This window comes from Scyliorhinus canicula, chromosome 2 (genome assembly GCF_902713615.1).
Source record: "Scyliorhinus canicula chromosome 2, sScyCan1.1, whole genome shotgun sequence".
Classification (NCBI taxonomy): domain Eukaryota; kingdom Metazoa; phylum Chordata; class Chondrichthyes; order Carcharhiniformes; family Scyliorhinidae; genus Scyliorhinus; species Scyliorhinus canicula.
The window spans coordinates 146,280,024-146,298,107 of NC_052147.1; the positions used below are offsets into that span (position 1 = coordinate 146,280,024).

General features: G+C 48.0%; 1 protein-coding gene across 1 annotated transcript in view; it reads right to left on the reverse strand.

The window, feature by feature from the left end:
• Positions 1-18,084, reverse strand: part of LOC119959010 — a 316,096-nt gene that overhangs the window by 224,462 nt on the left and 73,550 nt on the right. Inside the window, exons 17-20 of the mRNA XM_038787558.1 lie at positions 12,620-12,757; positions 5,687-5,773; positions 4,081-4,191; positions 2,232-2,372 (exon numbers count right to left, since the gene is read on the reverse strand). Coding sequence (XP_038643486.1) covers positions 2,232-2,372; positions 4,081-4,191; positions 5,687-5,773; positions 12,620-12,757 — 477 coding nt within the window. The remainder of the gene's footprint in view (positions 1-2,231; positions 2,373-4,080; positions 4,192-5,686; positions 5,774-12,619; positions 12,758-18,084) is intronic.

An 18,084-nucleotide genomic window follows, 5' to 3' on the forward strand; every position in this document is an offset into this window, starting at 1 on the left:
CATAGATTCTGACAGAGAGTTCAAGTTTTAAGGCAGGAATGATAGGGGTCGCCCATTCAGAGAACTGAACCAGTTTTATCATCCCTGATTCTTCTAAGCGTGTCAACCCAGTCTCGACTTTCTGATGTTGAGCACATGCGATGGGCCTAGCTCTGAAGAATTTTGGGGTAGATTTGCGGTTCATGTAAATTTTGGCCGTTAGCCCTTGTATTTGGTCAAGCTTGTTAAGAAACACATCTTTGCACTTGCACAGGACTTCTTAAAAAATGCATCTGGTATCCTGTAAAGTTTATCTGATGTAACCAATCTCGCCCCATGAGGTTTGGCCCTTGTCCTTCCACAACAATCATGGGTAATTGAGCAGATTGTTGTTGATACAACACCATAGTCGTTGTGGGACCTAAAACCTTTAATGCTTCCCCTGTATCCATCGCCAATTTAGTAGCCACGCTGCTCAGGCTCGGGGTTGGACTCGTGTAATACTCGTCAAAAGTATTAATCATCAAAATTCCTAGGCTAACAGCCTGAATTTCTTCCTTGCCTGGCTCTGTCCATGATCTGGGATCTCTGTTCAGCAGCCTCCTCTATGCCTGTCACTCAGGGTGCTCACTTTCCAGGCATCCCAGTCCATAGTTGATTTACTTTGCCTTCCTGCATGCACTGAAGCTCTGAAAGACCCTTCTTGGCACATTCAGTGGCAGGAACTGTCTATTGCTTTCACCAGGGTAATTTTCATTTCAACAACAATTTCCTTTGTACACAAATCAGGCAATGGCGCAGCATGTAGCCCAACGACAAGCCAAATTTGCAGTGTTCAGCGATTTGATGAAGTCTGACGACAAATGCCAAAACTGCCTCCCCTGGGCCCTAACGGCCGAATTAAATTTACAGCCATGCAGTATAATGGAGGGTTTGATTTATTGTCACGTACCGAACTACAGTGAAAAGTATTTTTCTGCGGCTGAGGGAACGTACACAGTACGTACATAGTAGACAAAGAGAATAATCAACAGAGAACATTAACAAATGGTACATTGACAAACAGTGATTGGTTACAGTGCGAAACAAGGGGTCAAACAAAGCAAATAAATGAGCAAGAGTCTGGGGTTGAAGTGCCCTTTCAATTGGTCAAATAATTTTGGGACTAATTCAGCAAATCAAAGAAACTTTGGGAGTCGAGAGAGGGTCCGGAAAACAGGGGGTCCTGAAAGAGGGAGGGGTGTAGAGATCGAGAAAGTCATTCAAAATAGCATCCCGACTGTGAGGAGCTGGTCCAGCTGGCGAGCTTAGCTCCTCAGTGCATGATGTCTTCCGAAGTGTGGCCTCGACAGGGAGAAACTACCTGATGCCCAGAAAATTGGTTAAATGCCGTTGAATAGTAGTGTCAATTTTGGCACTGTAACCGCTGAGAAACACCCCGCCCAACGCGGCCAAAACTGGACTTGGAAATGTTTTGGGTGATTCGCACCCTTTGTGTCTGGTGTCGTCTGGGTAAGTTAAATTCGTAATGAGGTAGTGGCTCTGGGGCCTACATACCGTCAGCAAAATTACCTTTGGTCTGTCTTCCCCTGTGATGTCATTAGCCGTAAAGAAATACCAAAACCTCTCGATATATTGGTCCCAGTCTTCACCCCCCGCCCCTGGTCAAACAAATCGAGTTTAACTGTCTTTGGCACGGTTTCTCATTCATTGTTTTTTCTTGCCAACCTCGACTTTTCCACTGCTTGGAAATTCCCGATACAATCCCTTCCACGACGAATTTCAAAAATTGTGATCATTGTCCAATTTACTCGTGTAGCAAATGTAATAACATGAGGTATCACAGAGCAGGCTTCTTATATAACAAAGATGTTTAATGGGAGCAACAATGAGGTTCAACCTTATGCTACTGGGGTATATCATACAGGTCTTTACTCCTTGACTCCCGGATCTGCACTGCCCAGGCCCCTTCACCCAGGGCCTATTGCTTTCCTCCCATTGGTTGGGGTACGCTCGCTCCAGCACAATAGACCCTGAGCGGACCACATGGCCCACAAAAGATCACCCCTTACAGCGGCCGCGCGACCACAAAATTAAAGAAAAATAGTCAATTACTGTACTAACGTTTGTTTTCATTAATGAGCAAGAAAAACAGATGTGGAAATTTGTCAGGATTCTGGCAGCTCCTTTCTCTCGTAAATTATTTAACCATAACTATTTTCTTTTAGTTTAACAGTAGAATACAGACTTACAGGAACTGGGTGACTGGCTGTTAGAAAGCTGGTGGTCGCTTCCTCAGCCTCAGTGCTTCGGAGAAATGCGTTTTCTTCCCTCCTCAAGGTCGAGGGCAAGTTTGGACTTGTCTTGGACGATTCAAATATAGGATAAGAATGCTGCAACATATGAAGAACCAAATCATGAGTCTCACATTCAGATAAATCTGTACGCACACACATCTCCCAATGTCTCCAGAGCTCCCCATCAGCACGGTATCACAGTGGGTAGCACTGTTGCTTCACAGCTCCAGGGTCCCAGTTTCGATTCCCGGTTTGGGTCACTGTCTGTGCAGAGTCTCATGTTCTCTCTGTGTCTGCGTGGGTTTCCTCCGTGTGTTCCAGTTTACTCCCACAGTCTCGAAAGACGTGCTTGTCAGGTGAATTGGGCATTCTAAATTCTCCCTCTGTGTACTCGAACATGCGCCGAAATGTGACGACTAGGGGCTTTTCGCAGGAACTTCATTGCAGTGTTAATGTAAGTCTACTTGTGACAATAAAGATTATTATTATCAGTGTCATCCGACTGGTAGGAAACCAACACAGAGATAACTCCCACTTGCCAAACCACGGTTGCCAGGGCAACTATTAGATGGTAAATCTATACCCAATGTCATCTTGATACCTTTTCTCCAGGTCTTTTTGTGATCCCAAAAAACACAAGTTTCACTTGGTGAGACTCCATCCTTCTGCAATTACCTCAGATTGTTCGCTATTATTTCACCGATATGGACCAGGAATAGCTGACTGTGTACCAGAGAGAATACTGACTGCCAGGAAGAACTGTCAAACTCAGCACTTTGCAAACCTTCCAGCTCACTGCACTCAATGGATTTTTTATTAAATTATTTTTTACATAATGTGGGCATTTGTTGCCTACCTAATTGCCCTAGAGAAGGTGGCACTGACCTGCCTTCTTGAACTGCTGCAGTCCACATGTTGTAGGTATACCCACAGTGCTGTTAGTGAAGGATTTTGAACGAGCGACGGTGAAGGAACAGCATTCCACATGTTTCCAAGTTAGGATAGTGAGTAACTTGGAGGGGAACCTCCAGGTGGTGGTGTTCCCAGGTATCTATTGCCCCTGTCCTTCTAGATGATAGTGGTTGTGGGTTTAGAAGGTGCTGCCTAAGGAGCCTTGGTGAGTTCCTTCTAGCCAGTGTCCGTGGGAGGCGCATCAATTTATATTGGGATCTGCACCTTGTAAAGTTTAAACACTCTGTACATTCCACTAAACTATAGCCCTTCACATGACCTGCGCTCATTACAACACCTTCAATCTCTTTTTAATTTTGGAAGAGATTGTTTTTCACAGAATTGCCATGAGGTAATAATGGATAAGGAGAGTTCCTGGTTTAACTTAGAGTTAAGATTTTGTGAAGGGTTGTTCTAAAGTCTAGTAGCCTATGATTATTTGCTCCATTGCTTTCTCTCTTTTTGAAGAATGGTACTACGTTAGCTATCCTCTGGTCTTCTGGCACCACATCTGGGACTCTGGAGCTGAAAAGCAACTGTGCTCACCACTGTGCTACCGTGCCACCCAAATACTCCATTACTACCAACTTTGGACAAACCGTTGTGTTCAGGATACTTTTAGCAAAGTTAACCCTGTAGTTACCGGGGGCATTGAAAGACTTCAAGCAAATGGATCCTCTTGTTAATATAGTGTGAAACAGATATATCTCTGTGTGACATTGCAAATTTTCCCAGTGAGATGTTGTTAGTGTGAATATTCACATTCATCTTTCCTATAGAAATTCAGCAAATTAAACTTAAGTTCTCCACCATCACTACAGATGCGCAGTTTACAAATTGGCTTCACACTTACCATACTTGGCATGCTTTGGGTGATATTTTCTGTGTGCAATTCTTCTGCCCTTCTGTTTTGTTTCAGGTTGTCCTGTTCCGAATCCGGCGATGTTGTGTCTGGAGAAGAAAACTGCAATAAGAAGAATCAAATAATGAGGCTCAAACGCAGGTACAAATCTTCACCCATACCTTTAGTACTGTCCCTGGAACTACCTGGTGTTATCTTTTTGGTAGAAATCAAACAGAGGGAGTTCTCACTTGCAACATCTGGCATGCTGGGGTACCCATTACCCACTGCTCCTACCCTAATACCATTTCTCTGTTTTTCTGTGGTGCCAGTAAGCATGGGGTTAATTTGGTGAGACTGCATTCTTCTACAATTTTCTCAGACTGTTCATTGTCATCCCTGTTGCCAGTGTGTGAGGTGGAGCACTCAGACTCCACACTTTATGAACCTTTCAGCTCACTTCATGCAATAGATTCTGCTCAAGCGTCACTAAAAGGTACCCCAAGAATTAGGCTGGAATTAAGTCAGGGTGGCAAGTTTGCCAATGGTGGGCCTGACAGTCAGGAGCAAGTTTGCCTCAGCCATTGGTGGTGGTCACTGCTGGGACTGCACCAGCTGAGAGACCCAGCGATGGACATTGTCCTTGCAATGAGAGGAGGGGGATCTGGGGCTGTCAGGGTCAGTCAGGAAGGCCCCAGCCTGAGGGGGTGTTGGTAAGGATGGGATCCATGTGGCTGCCATTACCTTTGGGGGAGGGAGGACTCTTCTGCGATCTATAGAATGTCTGATTAGGAGGTTCCTCACTCTACTGAAACCACAGGGAAGCTTCGAGGATTCACCAGCTGGTCTCCGGACACAGTGGAGGGCCCGCATGCAGATGGTAAAATGCCATGGGAACCGGAATGCTGCCACCCACCCCCGCTCCGGCTTCTGCCTCACCTATGCAGAGAGCTGGTAAAATCCAGCCCTTGGAGAGTTTAAGTGCACCCTGTACATTCCACCCTCATTATAACACTTTACATGCTGTGCTGGGGATACTGGATAACAGACCTGTGTTCATTATAGGACTTTCAATCTATTTTTAATTCTGATCGAGAGAGTTTTACACTGAACTACAAATGGGTAATAATGGGGAAGGAGTTCTTGGTTTAACTCACAGTGAAGGATTGTTCCTGAGTTTTCATTTCTGGAATTTTCTCTCACTTTAGGGAATTAATCATTCAAGATATTCCGTCTGGTTCCTCAGCAATCCAAGGAAAGCAGGAATAATTTTCATTTGTATTGAATCTTTCAGAACCTCTGGATGTCCCAAAGTGCTTCCCAGTTGGAGAAAGTTTATGAAATGTAACCTCGGCTGCAATGGAGTAAACACAGCAGCCGATTTCTACACAGTAACGTTCCACAAATGGCAATGTGATAGAGGACCAGTGATTATAGTTAAGGGATAAAGGCACCAAGGAAAACTAAACACATTCATGTTTTTAATTGCAGATCAGCAATAACTATCCAACCATCAGTACTTGAATTTCAGTTTCTAAAGGATAATTCAGTTCTCCATTTAAGAGTTAGCTCCACACTTACAGAGATGGCAGTGCTCATATTAGAGGGTGACACTCACTTCTAGTGGCGGTACAGCTTCTGGAAGTTTGCTCTGCATGTCAGTGTCCGTTCTCGAGGTGTCTTGAAGTGTTACAGGTGTTTGAAGCTGGCCAATGTGAGAAAGATCAGAATAATAACAACAGGAAGAATCAAATCAGTCAGAAACACATGTAAACACAGATAAATCTTTAAAAGCACCCAGGCACTCTAGCATTGGCTCGGAGACTCTTCCTTTCACACTTTGATATCGCTTCCCTTCAAATGAACCATGGAGTCTCCCCCACCATGGTGGCAAGGCCCGTGATCATGTCTGTTCCAGTTCCACACTGCTGCAATCATTCTTCTTCCACCCAGAAACAAAATACAGTTTTGTCTTGTTATTTACTCTTTCATGGGATGAGGTGGTACCTGACAAGGTCAGCATTTGTTGTCTACCCCTAATTATCCTTGAACCAAGTGGCTTTCCTGGGCCATTTCAGAGGGCAGTTAAGAGTCAACCACATTGCTGTGTCAGGATTAACTAGCAGCACCAGTTTGGTGTCCCCATATTTCCATTTTACATGGGGGGGGAAGGTAGTTCAAAAACCCGGGGGGGGGGGGGGGGGGGGGGAGAGAGAATGAGCCTTTCCTGCTTTCCATCTCACCAGTAGGAAATCCCTCTGAGTGCGGCCTCAGTCCAGAGAGGCCAAAGAAAACTAGTAAAGTGCTGTTGAATAGTGAGATGTTTTCCTGCACTCCGGCCGCTGTGAAACACCCCGCTGAGTCCGCCCGAAACCAGAACTGAAATCTCTCAGGTGACATGTGTCCTATCGGTCAGTTCGTGGAACACTGGTGGGAGCAACAATGTTACAATGTTTATTTAAGGTGTAATAGAACAGGTAGAAACTGAGAATTTAAGAGCAAGGTTAGCACTGATTTCAAAAGGTTTTAAATTTGACCAACCCAGAACTGAGACTATGACAGGTGAGGACCTTGAGATGATTGTTATCACTAAGGAGATAGTAATGGGCAAGCTAATGGGGCTAAAGGTAGACAAGTCTCCTGGCCCTGATGGAATGCATCCCAGAGTGCTAAAAGAGATGGCTAGGGAAATTGCAGATGCACTAGTGATGATTTACCAAAATTCACTAGACTCTGGGGTGGTCCCGGTGGATTGGAAATTAGCAAACGTGACACCACTGTTTAAAAAAGGAGGTAGGCAGAGAGCAGGAAATTATAGGCCAGTGAGCTTAACTTTCTTAGTAGCAAAGATGCTGGAATAGAACATAGAACATAGAACATTACAGCACAGAACAGGCCCTTCGGCCCTCGATGTTGTGCCGAGCAATGATCACCCTACTCAAACCCACGTATCCACCCTATACCCGTAACCCAACAACCCCCCCCCACCCTTAAACCTTACTTTTTAGGACACTACGGGCAATTTAGCATGGCCAATCCACCTAACCAGCACATCTTTGTGGGAGGAAACCGGAGCACCCGGAGGAAACCCACGCACACACGGGGAGGACGTGCAGACTCCGCACAGACAGTGACCCAGCCGGGAACCGAACCTGGGACCCTGGAGCTGTGAAGCATTTATGCTAACCACCATGCTACCGGGCTGCCCTCTATCATCAAGGAAGAAATAACGAGGCATCTGGATAGAAATTGTCCCATTGGGCAGACGCAGCATGGGTTCATAAAGGGCAGGTCGTGCCTAACTAATTTAGTGGAATTTTTTGAGGACATTACCAGTGCAGTAGATAACGGGGAGCCAATGGATGTGGTATATCTGGATTTCCAGAAAGCCTCTGACAAGGTGCCACACAAAAGGTTACTGCATAAGATAAAGATGCATGGCATTAAGGGTAATGTAGTAGCATGGATAGAGGATTGGTTAATTAATAGAAAGCAAAGAGTGAGGATTAATGGGTGTTTCTCTGGTTGGCAATCAGTAGCTAGTGGTGTCCCTCAGGGATCTGTGTTGGGCCCACAATTGTTCACAATTTACATTGATGATTTGGAGTTGGGGACCAAGGGCAATGTGTCCAAGTTTGCAGTTGACACTAAGATGAGTGGTAAAGCAAAAAGTGCAGAGGATACTGGAAGTCTGCAGAGGGATTTGGATAGGTTAAGTGAATGGGCTAGGGGCTCGCAGATGGAATACAATGTTGACAAATGTGAGGTTATCCATTTTGGTAGGAATAACAGTAAACGGGATTATTATTTAAATGATAAACTATTAAAGCATGCTGCTGTGCAGAGAGACCTGGGTGTGCTAGTGCATGAGTCACAGAAAGTTGGTTTACAGGTGCAACAGGTGATTAAGAAGGCAAATGGAATTTTGTCCTTCATTGCTAGAGGGATGGAGTTTAAGACTAGGGAGGTTATGCTGCAATTGTATAAGGTGTTAGTGAGGCCACACCTGGAGTTTTGGTCTCCTTACTTGAGAAAGGACGTACTGGCACTGGAGGGTGTGCAGAGGAGATTCACTAGGTTAATCCCAGAGCTGAAGGAGTTGGATTATGAGGAGAGGTTGAGTAGACTGTGACTGTACTTGTTGGAATTTAGAAGGATGAGGGGGGATCTTATAGAAACATTTAAAATTATGAAGAGAATAGATCGGATAGATGTGGGAAGGTTGTTTCCACTGGTGGGTGAAAGCAGAACTATGGGGCATAGCCTCAAAATAAGGGGAAGTAGATTTAGGACTGAGTTTAGGAGGAACTTCTTCACCCAAAGGGTTGTGAATCTATGGAATTCCTTGCCCAGTGAAGCAGTTGAGGCTCCTTCATTAAATGTTTTTACGGTAAAGATAGATAGTTTTTTTGAAGAATAAAGGGATTAAGGGTTATGGTGTTCGGGCCGGAAAGTGGAGCTGAATCCACAAAAGATCAGCCGTGATCTCATTGAATGGTGGAGCAGGCTCGAGGGGCCAGATGGCCTACTCCTGCTCCTAGTTCTTATGTTCTTATGTTCTTATGTTCAAAAGGACAGACAAGTTGGTGGAGTGGGCGGACTGGTGGCAGATGAAGTTCAATGCAGAGAAATGTGAAATGATTCATTCTGGTAGGAAGAACATAGCGTCACAATATGAAATAAGGAGTACAATTCTAAAGGCTGCAGGAGTCAAGGGATATATTTGTATATTTGCATAATTCATTGAAGGTGGCAGGATAGCTTGACAGAAGGTACATATGACAGAAGCATATGTAAGATGTAGCAAATCCATAATTTGGATGAACTTCATAGGCTACACGGACATTATATGAGACCTGGCACAACACGGCCAATTACAAGTGGAAAAACGGACATTTTAAAGACAGTATTATTTTAAAGGTTGCATTCAAGCAAAATGGTGCAAGCCAGACGTCGGAATATACAACACCATCAGATCATCCAAGAAGTGAACAAAGGGGCCATGAGTCATGGGCCATCAGGGGGGTTTTGACAGCCCTGACCAATTACAGAGAGACAATTGAAATTCCTAGGGGTACACATCACCAATAATCTGCCCTGGTCCACCCACGTCGACACTACCACCAATAAAGCACAACAGCACCTATACTTCCTCAGGAAACTTAGGAAATTCTGCATATCCACACTGACTCTTACCAATGTTTACAGATGCACCATAGAAAGCATCTCATCTGGCTGCAACTGCTTGGCCCAAGACCGCAAGAAACTTCAGAGTCGTGAACACAGCCCAGTCCAACACACAAACCTGCCTCCCATCCATTGACTCTATCTACACCTCCCGCTGCCTGGGGAAAGCGGGCAGCATAATCAAAGACCCCTCCCATCCGGCTTACTCACTCTTCCAACATCTTCCATCGGGCAGGAGATACAAAAGTCTGAGAACACGTACGAACAGACTCAAAAACAGCTTCTTTCCCGCTATTACCAGACTCCTAAACAACCCTCTTATGGACTGACCCGATCAATACTAAACTCCTGTATGCTTCACCCAATGTCGGTGTGTATGTATTTACATTGTGTACCTTGCATTGGCCTATTATGTATTTTATTTTAATTTTATTTCATTTTCACGTACTAAATGATCTGTTTGAGCTGCTCGCAGATAAATACTTTTCACTGTACCTCAGTACACATGACAATAAACAAATCCAATGGAAATGGTAACGGGTTTTACCTCAGCTATGTAGAATAACGGCTCCACTAACGGGAAAATGTTTAGAATCCCATAAACCACCTTGAGACACTTTGCAACACATACCTCCCAAAACATTTTGGGCTCTTTGTCATTGAAACTGATCCAGATCAGTTTCATACTGTCAGCACTTTGTTCTGAAACTGACCGATGGGAGGAGCCAGCCAATTTGATTTGGGTAAACCGCCTTTAAAATATCAAACTCAAGCCAAGGGGAAGAGTGGGTTTTCAGCAGTTAATTCTGAGGCAGTCTATTGAAAAGTTCTGTGAAGTGAAGAGCAGTGTAGGAGTGGCGTGTGAGTCAATTTCAAGCTAATTCCAGAGCAGTGAAATCGGAGAGCAGTTAATTCAGCAGTTAACTCAGAAAGGAGTTCTGTGAGGAGTTCAATTCGGTGCAGGAGAGGTGTGTGAAGTTGGAAAGCAGTGAATTCAGGTGTCCAACCAGACAACTTGTGGTAAACTACGTTATTATATTGAAATGGAAATCGCTTATTGTCACAAGTAGGCTTCAAATGAAGTTACTGTGAAAAGCCCCTAGTCGCCATATTCCGGCGCCTGTTCGGGGAGGCTGTTACGGGAATCGAACCGTACTGCTCGCCTGCCTTGGTCTGCTTTCAAAGCCAGCGATTTAGCCCTGTGCTAAACCGCCTGGGCTTGTCCAGGCTGGCTCCGCTTGTGGCTCCTTCCCTCAGGCTTCTGTATAAAAGTGGCAAGTTCAGGTCCAGAGGCAGGAGGCTTGCTGTTTAGTGTATCAAAGCCTCAGTTACGTTTATCGCTCATCGTCTGTTATTGAAGGTGTATCACAACTACTTGGTCGACAGAGGAAGAAACAAGCAGCAAAACTAAGAGGCAGCAACAAGCATTCAGATCGACTATTATCCTCAGCAGCAGCAGAAAATACTTTTGTTTTTAAAACAATCCGAGGACTGGTGAGTATATTCGCTCAGCCTTCAGAAATTCCCAATTAGGTAGAGGTTGAGGAGGGATCTAGGATTTGTCTTTGTAAATTGTGTAATGCTAGGAGTTTCTGTTGTGCCATTATAGTTTCCTTTCCACAGCATAGTATTGTGGTGTCTGTGTTTTATTTACTGAGTTTGGTTGTACTTATTCTCGAATAAACTATTTTAAAATTAACTTTGACTAGTCTTTCTCTCCCTCATTGTCCGCCCTGGTGAGTCACTAAAAAGTCAGAACATAATTCCGGGGTACAGAACCGTAAAGGGTCCGAGCACTTTGAAAACTCTCACTCAAGGGGGTCTACTAGTCAGGAATAAACAGTGGTCCCTCTCTCTCTCTCTCTCTCTTTTGTGAAGCTGTCCCAGTGTGCCACTTCCGGGTTGTATTTCACTACCTGCAAGAGAGAGGCACACACATCCTGGCAGCCAGGATAACTCATGTGGCATAAGGGCGAGCTCACTGATCAGGAATAAACAGTGAGTCTTTCTCCCTCTCTCTTGTGAAGCTGACCCAGTGCGACACTTCTGGGTTGTGGTTTCAACACCTGCAGGAGAGAGACGCCCACAGTTATCAGGGGCACCTAAGACCAGTCTGTGTGGAGTAAACGAACCTTCACATATACAATATTCTAGACTTTATTAACAGTGGCACAGAGTACAAGAGCAAGGAAGTTATGTTAAACGAACTAGTTTGGCCTCAGCTGGAGCGTTGCATTCAGTTCCAGGCACCCCACTAAGATACTGGAGAGAGTGAAAAAAGAATTCACGAGAATGGTTCCAGGTATGAGGGAATTCAGTTATGATGATGCACTGGGGAAATTAGGACTGTTTTCCTTGGAGGAAAGGAGGCTGAGGGAATTTGATCGAGATGTTCAAAGTCATGAGATGTCTAGAAAGAGCAGAAAGGGAGAAACTGTACCCGCTCAGTAAACGATCGAGACCGAGAGGAGCACAGATTTAAAACAATTGATAAAAGAAGTGACAATGACATGAGGAAAATCTTTTTCACACGGTGAGTAGGAGGCACTGGCTGAGAGTGTGATGGAGTCAGGTTCAACTGAAACTTTCAAAAGGGAATTCAAACTTCTCTGAAAAGAACGAATGTGCAGAGTTATGGAGAGAAGGGAACAAAGTGAATTGCTAGTTGGGGGAGACTGACATGAGGGGCTGAATGGCACTGTAGCAATTCCGTGATTCTGAGACTCTTTTTAAATTCTTTGAAGTGGTGACAGAGTAGACAAGAATAATGCAGTGGATGGACTTTCGACAGGTAACACATGGGGCACTCAAGGCTATGTTCAGAACATGTTCATTCAAGAGGCAAGTAGCAATGTGAAGTAAACTGGCAGCAGAATGGAAAGCACAGCAGAATCAAAGGTAGTTAACACAGAGTAGCAAAAGGCGGAAGATGTCCCACACGTTGGAGCTTGGAACCTCTGCTGTCCAGCATTTTTAGAAATGAGGCTCCTGGTGACCCCAGGCTTGGTCCCTGGCATTGCCAACCTGGCAAACTGGCAGTGCCACCCAGGAACGCTGGTGGTTCCACCCTGACACTGCCAGGGTGCCCAGGTGGTATTGCTGGGGTGCCAGGCTGGCAGTACTAAGGTGCCTGGATGTCAGGGGAGTGCCACCCTCCCCTGCCCCGACCATCTGGGGGCCTTGAATGGACCCCCCCCCCCCTTCACCCCACAGCTGCCGTTACGTCTGGTGCATCCCTTTTTAGATGGAGGAATTCAGACACAAGGGTTCAATCCTATCAGTCAAATACTTTATTATTTCCGCCCTTCCATCTTAAATTATTTAACATTATTAATGTTCTTTGGTTGAACAGGACAGTACTTACAGGAACTGGGTGGCTGCTTGTTAGGAAGCTGATGTTTAATTCCTGAACATTGCTGTCATGTGGAAACTTGCCATCTTTCCTCAGTATTGAGGACAAGTCAGAACCATTTTTGGATGGGTCAATTGTAGGATAAGAATACTGCAAAATGAAGAATCAAATGATGAGTCTCACATTCGGATAACTCTGTACGCACACACATCTCCCAATGTCTCCATGGGCATCCTACTGTCAGAAAACCAACGCAGGGATAACTTTCACTTGCTAAACTAGGGTTGCCAGGGCAACTATTAAATGGAAAATCTTTACCGGATGTAACCTGATGTCTTTTCTCCAAATATTTTAGCCAACCCAGCAAACACAGTGTTTGTTTGGTGAGACTCCATCCTTTTACAATTACCTCAGATTGTTCGCTATTATTTCACCGATAGGGAGCAGAAACAGCTGACTGTGTACCAAGGACAACATTGAGTGCCAGGAAGAACTGTCAAACTCAGCACTTTGCAAACCTTCCAGTTCGCTGCACTCAATGGATTCTGATAGCCAATGTCCCTGGGAAGTGCCTCAATTTACACTGAGCCAGACTTTTATGTCCCCATCTGGGAGGGGTCAGGAGGGTGTCATTTAAAATTAATTGAGATGATGGTGAATGATATGCCTGTCACCTACTTGCCTCCGGTAGTGTTGAGGTCCCATTGGTTCATTAATGGCTACTTACTAACCACCTCTCGCTGTCGCTGGTATTTGTGGGCTCAGACAGCATATCGTGATGCACTTCCTCATCAGGCCCTGTGGAGAGTCCCACCCGGGACAGGCCCGCATAGTAGAACCCACTCGATCCCCTTGCCTGAGCCTATCTCACAGGCCTGGCAAGCCCAACCTACTCACCTCCCTACTGGTCCTCCAACAATGCTCCCAGTGGTGTTAATTGGTTGGCAATTCTTGGGGATGGGACATCCTGCGGGACAGAAGTCATGATCTCAGGACAGCTAATCACCTGAGCCAGCTAAAATCAATGTTGTGGCTTCAGTGGCCCACTCCTGACATTCAAGACAGTCAATAAGACCATCCACATTGAATCCCGACTTTGGAATGCAGAGAATTTAAACACACTCTGCACATTCACCCTTGTGTGGTAAACCACTGTTACACCTGTATTAGGTGATGTAAGGTAGGACCTGTACTACAGGTTCGCCGGTAGCCCCTGTCTGCTGGCTCCGCCCAGTAGGAGCCAGCAGCAGCCATTTCGCCAGCTGCTGTGGGAGGCCACACATCTTACTGCAATAAAGCCACAGTTATATCCAACCTTAGTCTTTGTACAATTGATCGTGCATCAATTTATTGAAGTAAGATTTTCTAAAAGATGGACCTTCGAATACAACCACATTGCCTGCAGCTGGATCCGCAATCAAGCGACTCCAAAAAGGACTTTAATCACTGGCTAGTTTGCTTCGAGGCCTATATCAACTCAGCGACCACCCCTCCGACGGAGGCTCAGAAGATACAGATCCTGTACTCAAGGTTGAGCTCCAACGTGTTTCCGCTGATCCAGGATTCCTCGAACTACGCAGACGCCATGGCGCTCCTCAAAGAAAACTACGCACATAAAATGAACACACTCTTCGCCAGGCACGTACTCGCCACTCGCTCTCAACTCCCTGGTGAGTCCATAGAAGACTTCTGGCTGGTCCTAATCCCACTCGTCCGGGACTGTGACTGTCAGGCCGTTATGGCCACTGAACATTCCAACCTTCTTACGCGCGATGCGTTTGTAACAAAGATTGGGTCGGACCTCATACGCCAAAGACTGCTAGAAGGGGCCACTCTCGACCTAGCTGAGACTAAAAAGCCAGCACTCTCCATGACGGCCGCCTCACGTAATGCTCAGGCCTACCCCTCCGGCCACACGGCCCACCCCTCCTATCCCTCGTCGACCCCACTGACGGTCGCCCCAGCCGGGTCTTTACCCAGCCAGTACGCCCGAGCCACACGCTAACCCGCGCACACCGGGGGTTCTTAATGTTACTTCTGCGGCCAGCAGAAGCACCCCCGCCAACGCTGCCCGGCCCGCACTGCCATTTCCAAGGCTTGCGGCAAAAAGGGGCACTTCGCCACGGTGTGCCGGGCCCGCGCAGTCGCCGCTATCACCCCCCTCCCCCCTGACCTACACACAATGGGTGCCGCCATCTTCGTCCCGGACCACATGTGGCCAGTGGGCGCCACCATCTTCACCTCCCGGGGCTGCGAGCGGTCAGTGGGCGCCGCCATCTTCACCTCCCGGGGCTACGAGCGGTCAGTGGGCGCCGCCATCTTCACCTCCCAGGGCCGCGAGCAACCAGTGGGCGCCGCCATCTTCCGCCCCTCAGTCCACGTGTGGCCCATGTGCGCCGCCATCTTGTCCAGCCCCCGCAACGTGCAGCCCATGGACGCTGCCATTTTGTCCCCCGCAGGATCTTCAGGCGCCGCCATCTTGTCTTCCCCACGGGGCATGGACACCAACAGCATTCCACGACCTGGGCCCCCCACGCTCTCCATCTTCTGACGCCAGCGACGACCGACCGCAGCTCGCCTCAGTGACGATCGACCCGCCTCGTCCGCTCAACCTGGCCACCGCTTCGACCAGTGTGAGAATCAATGGTCATGTGACCTCTTGCCTGCTGGACTCCAGGAGCACCGAAAGCTTCATACACCCGGATATGGTAAGTCGCTGCTCCCTCGCGGTCCACCCCGCCAATCAAAGAATCTCCCTGGCCTCTGGATCCCATTCCTTCACGATCTGGGGGTTCTGCATGGTCACTCTCATGGTCCAGGGCATAGAATTCAGCGGCTTCCGCCTCTACGTCCTTCCTAATCTCTGCGGTGCACTACTACTAGGCCTGGACTTCCAGTGCAATCTCCAGAGCCTTACCCTCAAATTCAGCGGGCCCCTACCACCCCTCACTGTGTGCGGCCTTGCGATCCTAAAGGTCGACCCACCCTCCCTCTTTGCCAATCTAACTCCGGATTGCAAACCCGTTGCCACCAGGAACAGACGGTACAGCACCCAGGACAAGACCTTCATCAAGTCCGAGGTCCAGCGGTTGCTTTGGGAAGGCATCATCGAGGCCAGCAACAGCCCCTGGAGAGCCCAAGTGGTAGTCGTTAAAACTGGGGAGAAATACAGAATGGTCGTGGACTACAGCCAGACCATCAATCGGTACACGCAGCTCGACGCGTACCCTCTCCCACGCATATCTAATATGGTCAATCAGATTGTGCAGTACCGGGTCTTCTCAATGATAGACCTCAAATCCGCCTACCACCAGCTCCCCATACGTAAATCGGACCGTCCATACACTGCCTTCGAGGCGGACAGTCGTCTCTATCAATTCCTCAGGGTTCCCTTCGGCATCACTAACATGTCTCGGTCTTCCAAAGGGAGATGGATCGAATCGTCGACCGGTACGGTTTGCGGGCCACCTTCCCGTACCTAGACAACATCACCATCTGCGGCCATGATCAGCAGGACCACGACGCCAACCTTGCCAAATTCCTCCACACCGCAACACTCCTCAACCTCACCTACAACAAAGAGAAGTGTGTGTTCAGCACAACCCGCTTAGCCATCCTCGGCTATGTGGTCCAGAACAGAGTTCTGGGGCCCGATCCCGACCGCATGCGCCCCCTCATGGAGCTTCCCCTGCCTCACTGCCCCAAGGTCCTCAAATGCTGCCTAGGGTTCTTCGCCTACTACGCCCAGTGGGTCCCAAACTATGTGGACAAGGAAGTGGATGGACTCATTCAAGTCCATCCACTTTCCCCTTATGGCCGAGGCAAAACAGGCCTTCGCCCGTATCAGAGCTGATATAGCCAAGGCCGGGATGCACACAGTAGACGAGACACTGCCCTTCCAAGTAGAAAGCGGCGCATCAGACGTTGCACTTGCCGCCACCCTCAATCAGGCAGGTAGACCCGTGGCATTCTTTTCCCGCACCCTTCATGCCTCAGAAATTCGGCACTCGTCCGTCGAAAAAGAGGCCCAAGCTATCGTTGAGGCTGTGCGGCATTGGAGGCATTACCTGGCCGGCAGGAGATTCACTCTCCTCACTGACTAACGGTCCGTAGCCTTCATGTTTAACAACACGCAGTGGGGCATGATCAAAAACGATAAGATCTTGCGGTGGAGAATCGAGCTCTCCACCTATAATTATGAGATTTTGTATCGCCCCGGCAAACTCAACGAGCCCCCAGACGCCCTATCCCAAGGTACATGTGCCAATGCACAAGTAGACCGACTCTGGGCCCTACACGACAGCCTTTGTCACCCGCGGGGCACACGATTGTACCATCTTGTCAAGGCTCGCAATCTGCCCTACTCCGTCGAGGAAGTACGGACAGTCACCAGGGACTGACAGGTCTGTGCGGAGTGCAAGCCGCACTTCTACCGGCCGGACCATGCGTGCCTGGTGAAGGCCTCCCGCCCCTTTGAATGCCTCAGCGTGGATTTCAAAGGGCCCCTCCCCTCCACTGACCGAAACACGTATATTCTCAGTGTGGTCAATGAGTACTCCATATTCCCCTTCACCATCCCATGCCCCGATATGACGTCTGCCACTGTCATCAAAGCCCCAAACACAATCTTCGCTCTGTTTGGTTTCCCCGCCTACATCCTCAGTGACAGGGGATCCTCATTCATGAGTGATGAGCTGCATCAGTTCCTGCTCAGCAGGGGTATCGCCTCCAGCAGGACGACCATCTATAATCCCCGGGGAAACTGGCAGGTAGAGAGGGAGAACGGGGCGGTATGGAGGGCCGTCCAACTGGCCCTACGGTCCAGGAACCTCCCAGCCTCTCGCTGGCAGGAGGTCCTCCCTGATGCACTACACTTCATCCGGTCACTACTGTGCACCGCTACGAATAACACACCCCATGAATGCCTTTTTGCCTTCCCCAGGAAGTCCACATCCAGGGTGTCGCTCCCCAATTGGCTCGCAGCTCCAGGACCGGTCCTGCTCCGTAGGCACGTCCGACTCCACAAGGTGGACCCGTTGGTGGATAGGGTGCACTTGCTCCATGCCAACCCCCAGTATGCCTATGTGGTGTACCCCGACGGCCGCCAAGATACTGTCTCCCTCAGGGACCTGGCACCAGCAGGTTCCACCCATACACACTTCCCCGGCCCGGTTCCACCCTCCCCTCCCCTCCCCCGGCGCTCCCAACATTAACCCCACCAGGACCATCCCTCCTTCCCCTGCCCAAGCCAGAGGATGAAGAGGATTTCGGCACACCCCCGGAGTTATCCAACATCAGGCCAGCATCGACATCGCCGCCACTGCGAGAAAATATCACAGGCCATAGATGAGAATATTACTAATACCCGGAGTGGGGAGGTCTCTCCCTCCACATTCTGGGAGGCGCTGAAAGATGTGATCAGGGGTGAAATTATTGATTACAAAGACCTTAGAGATGGGGAAGAGAGGGTGGCTAGG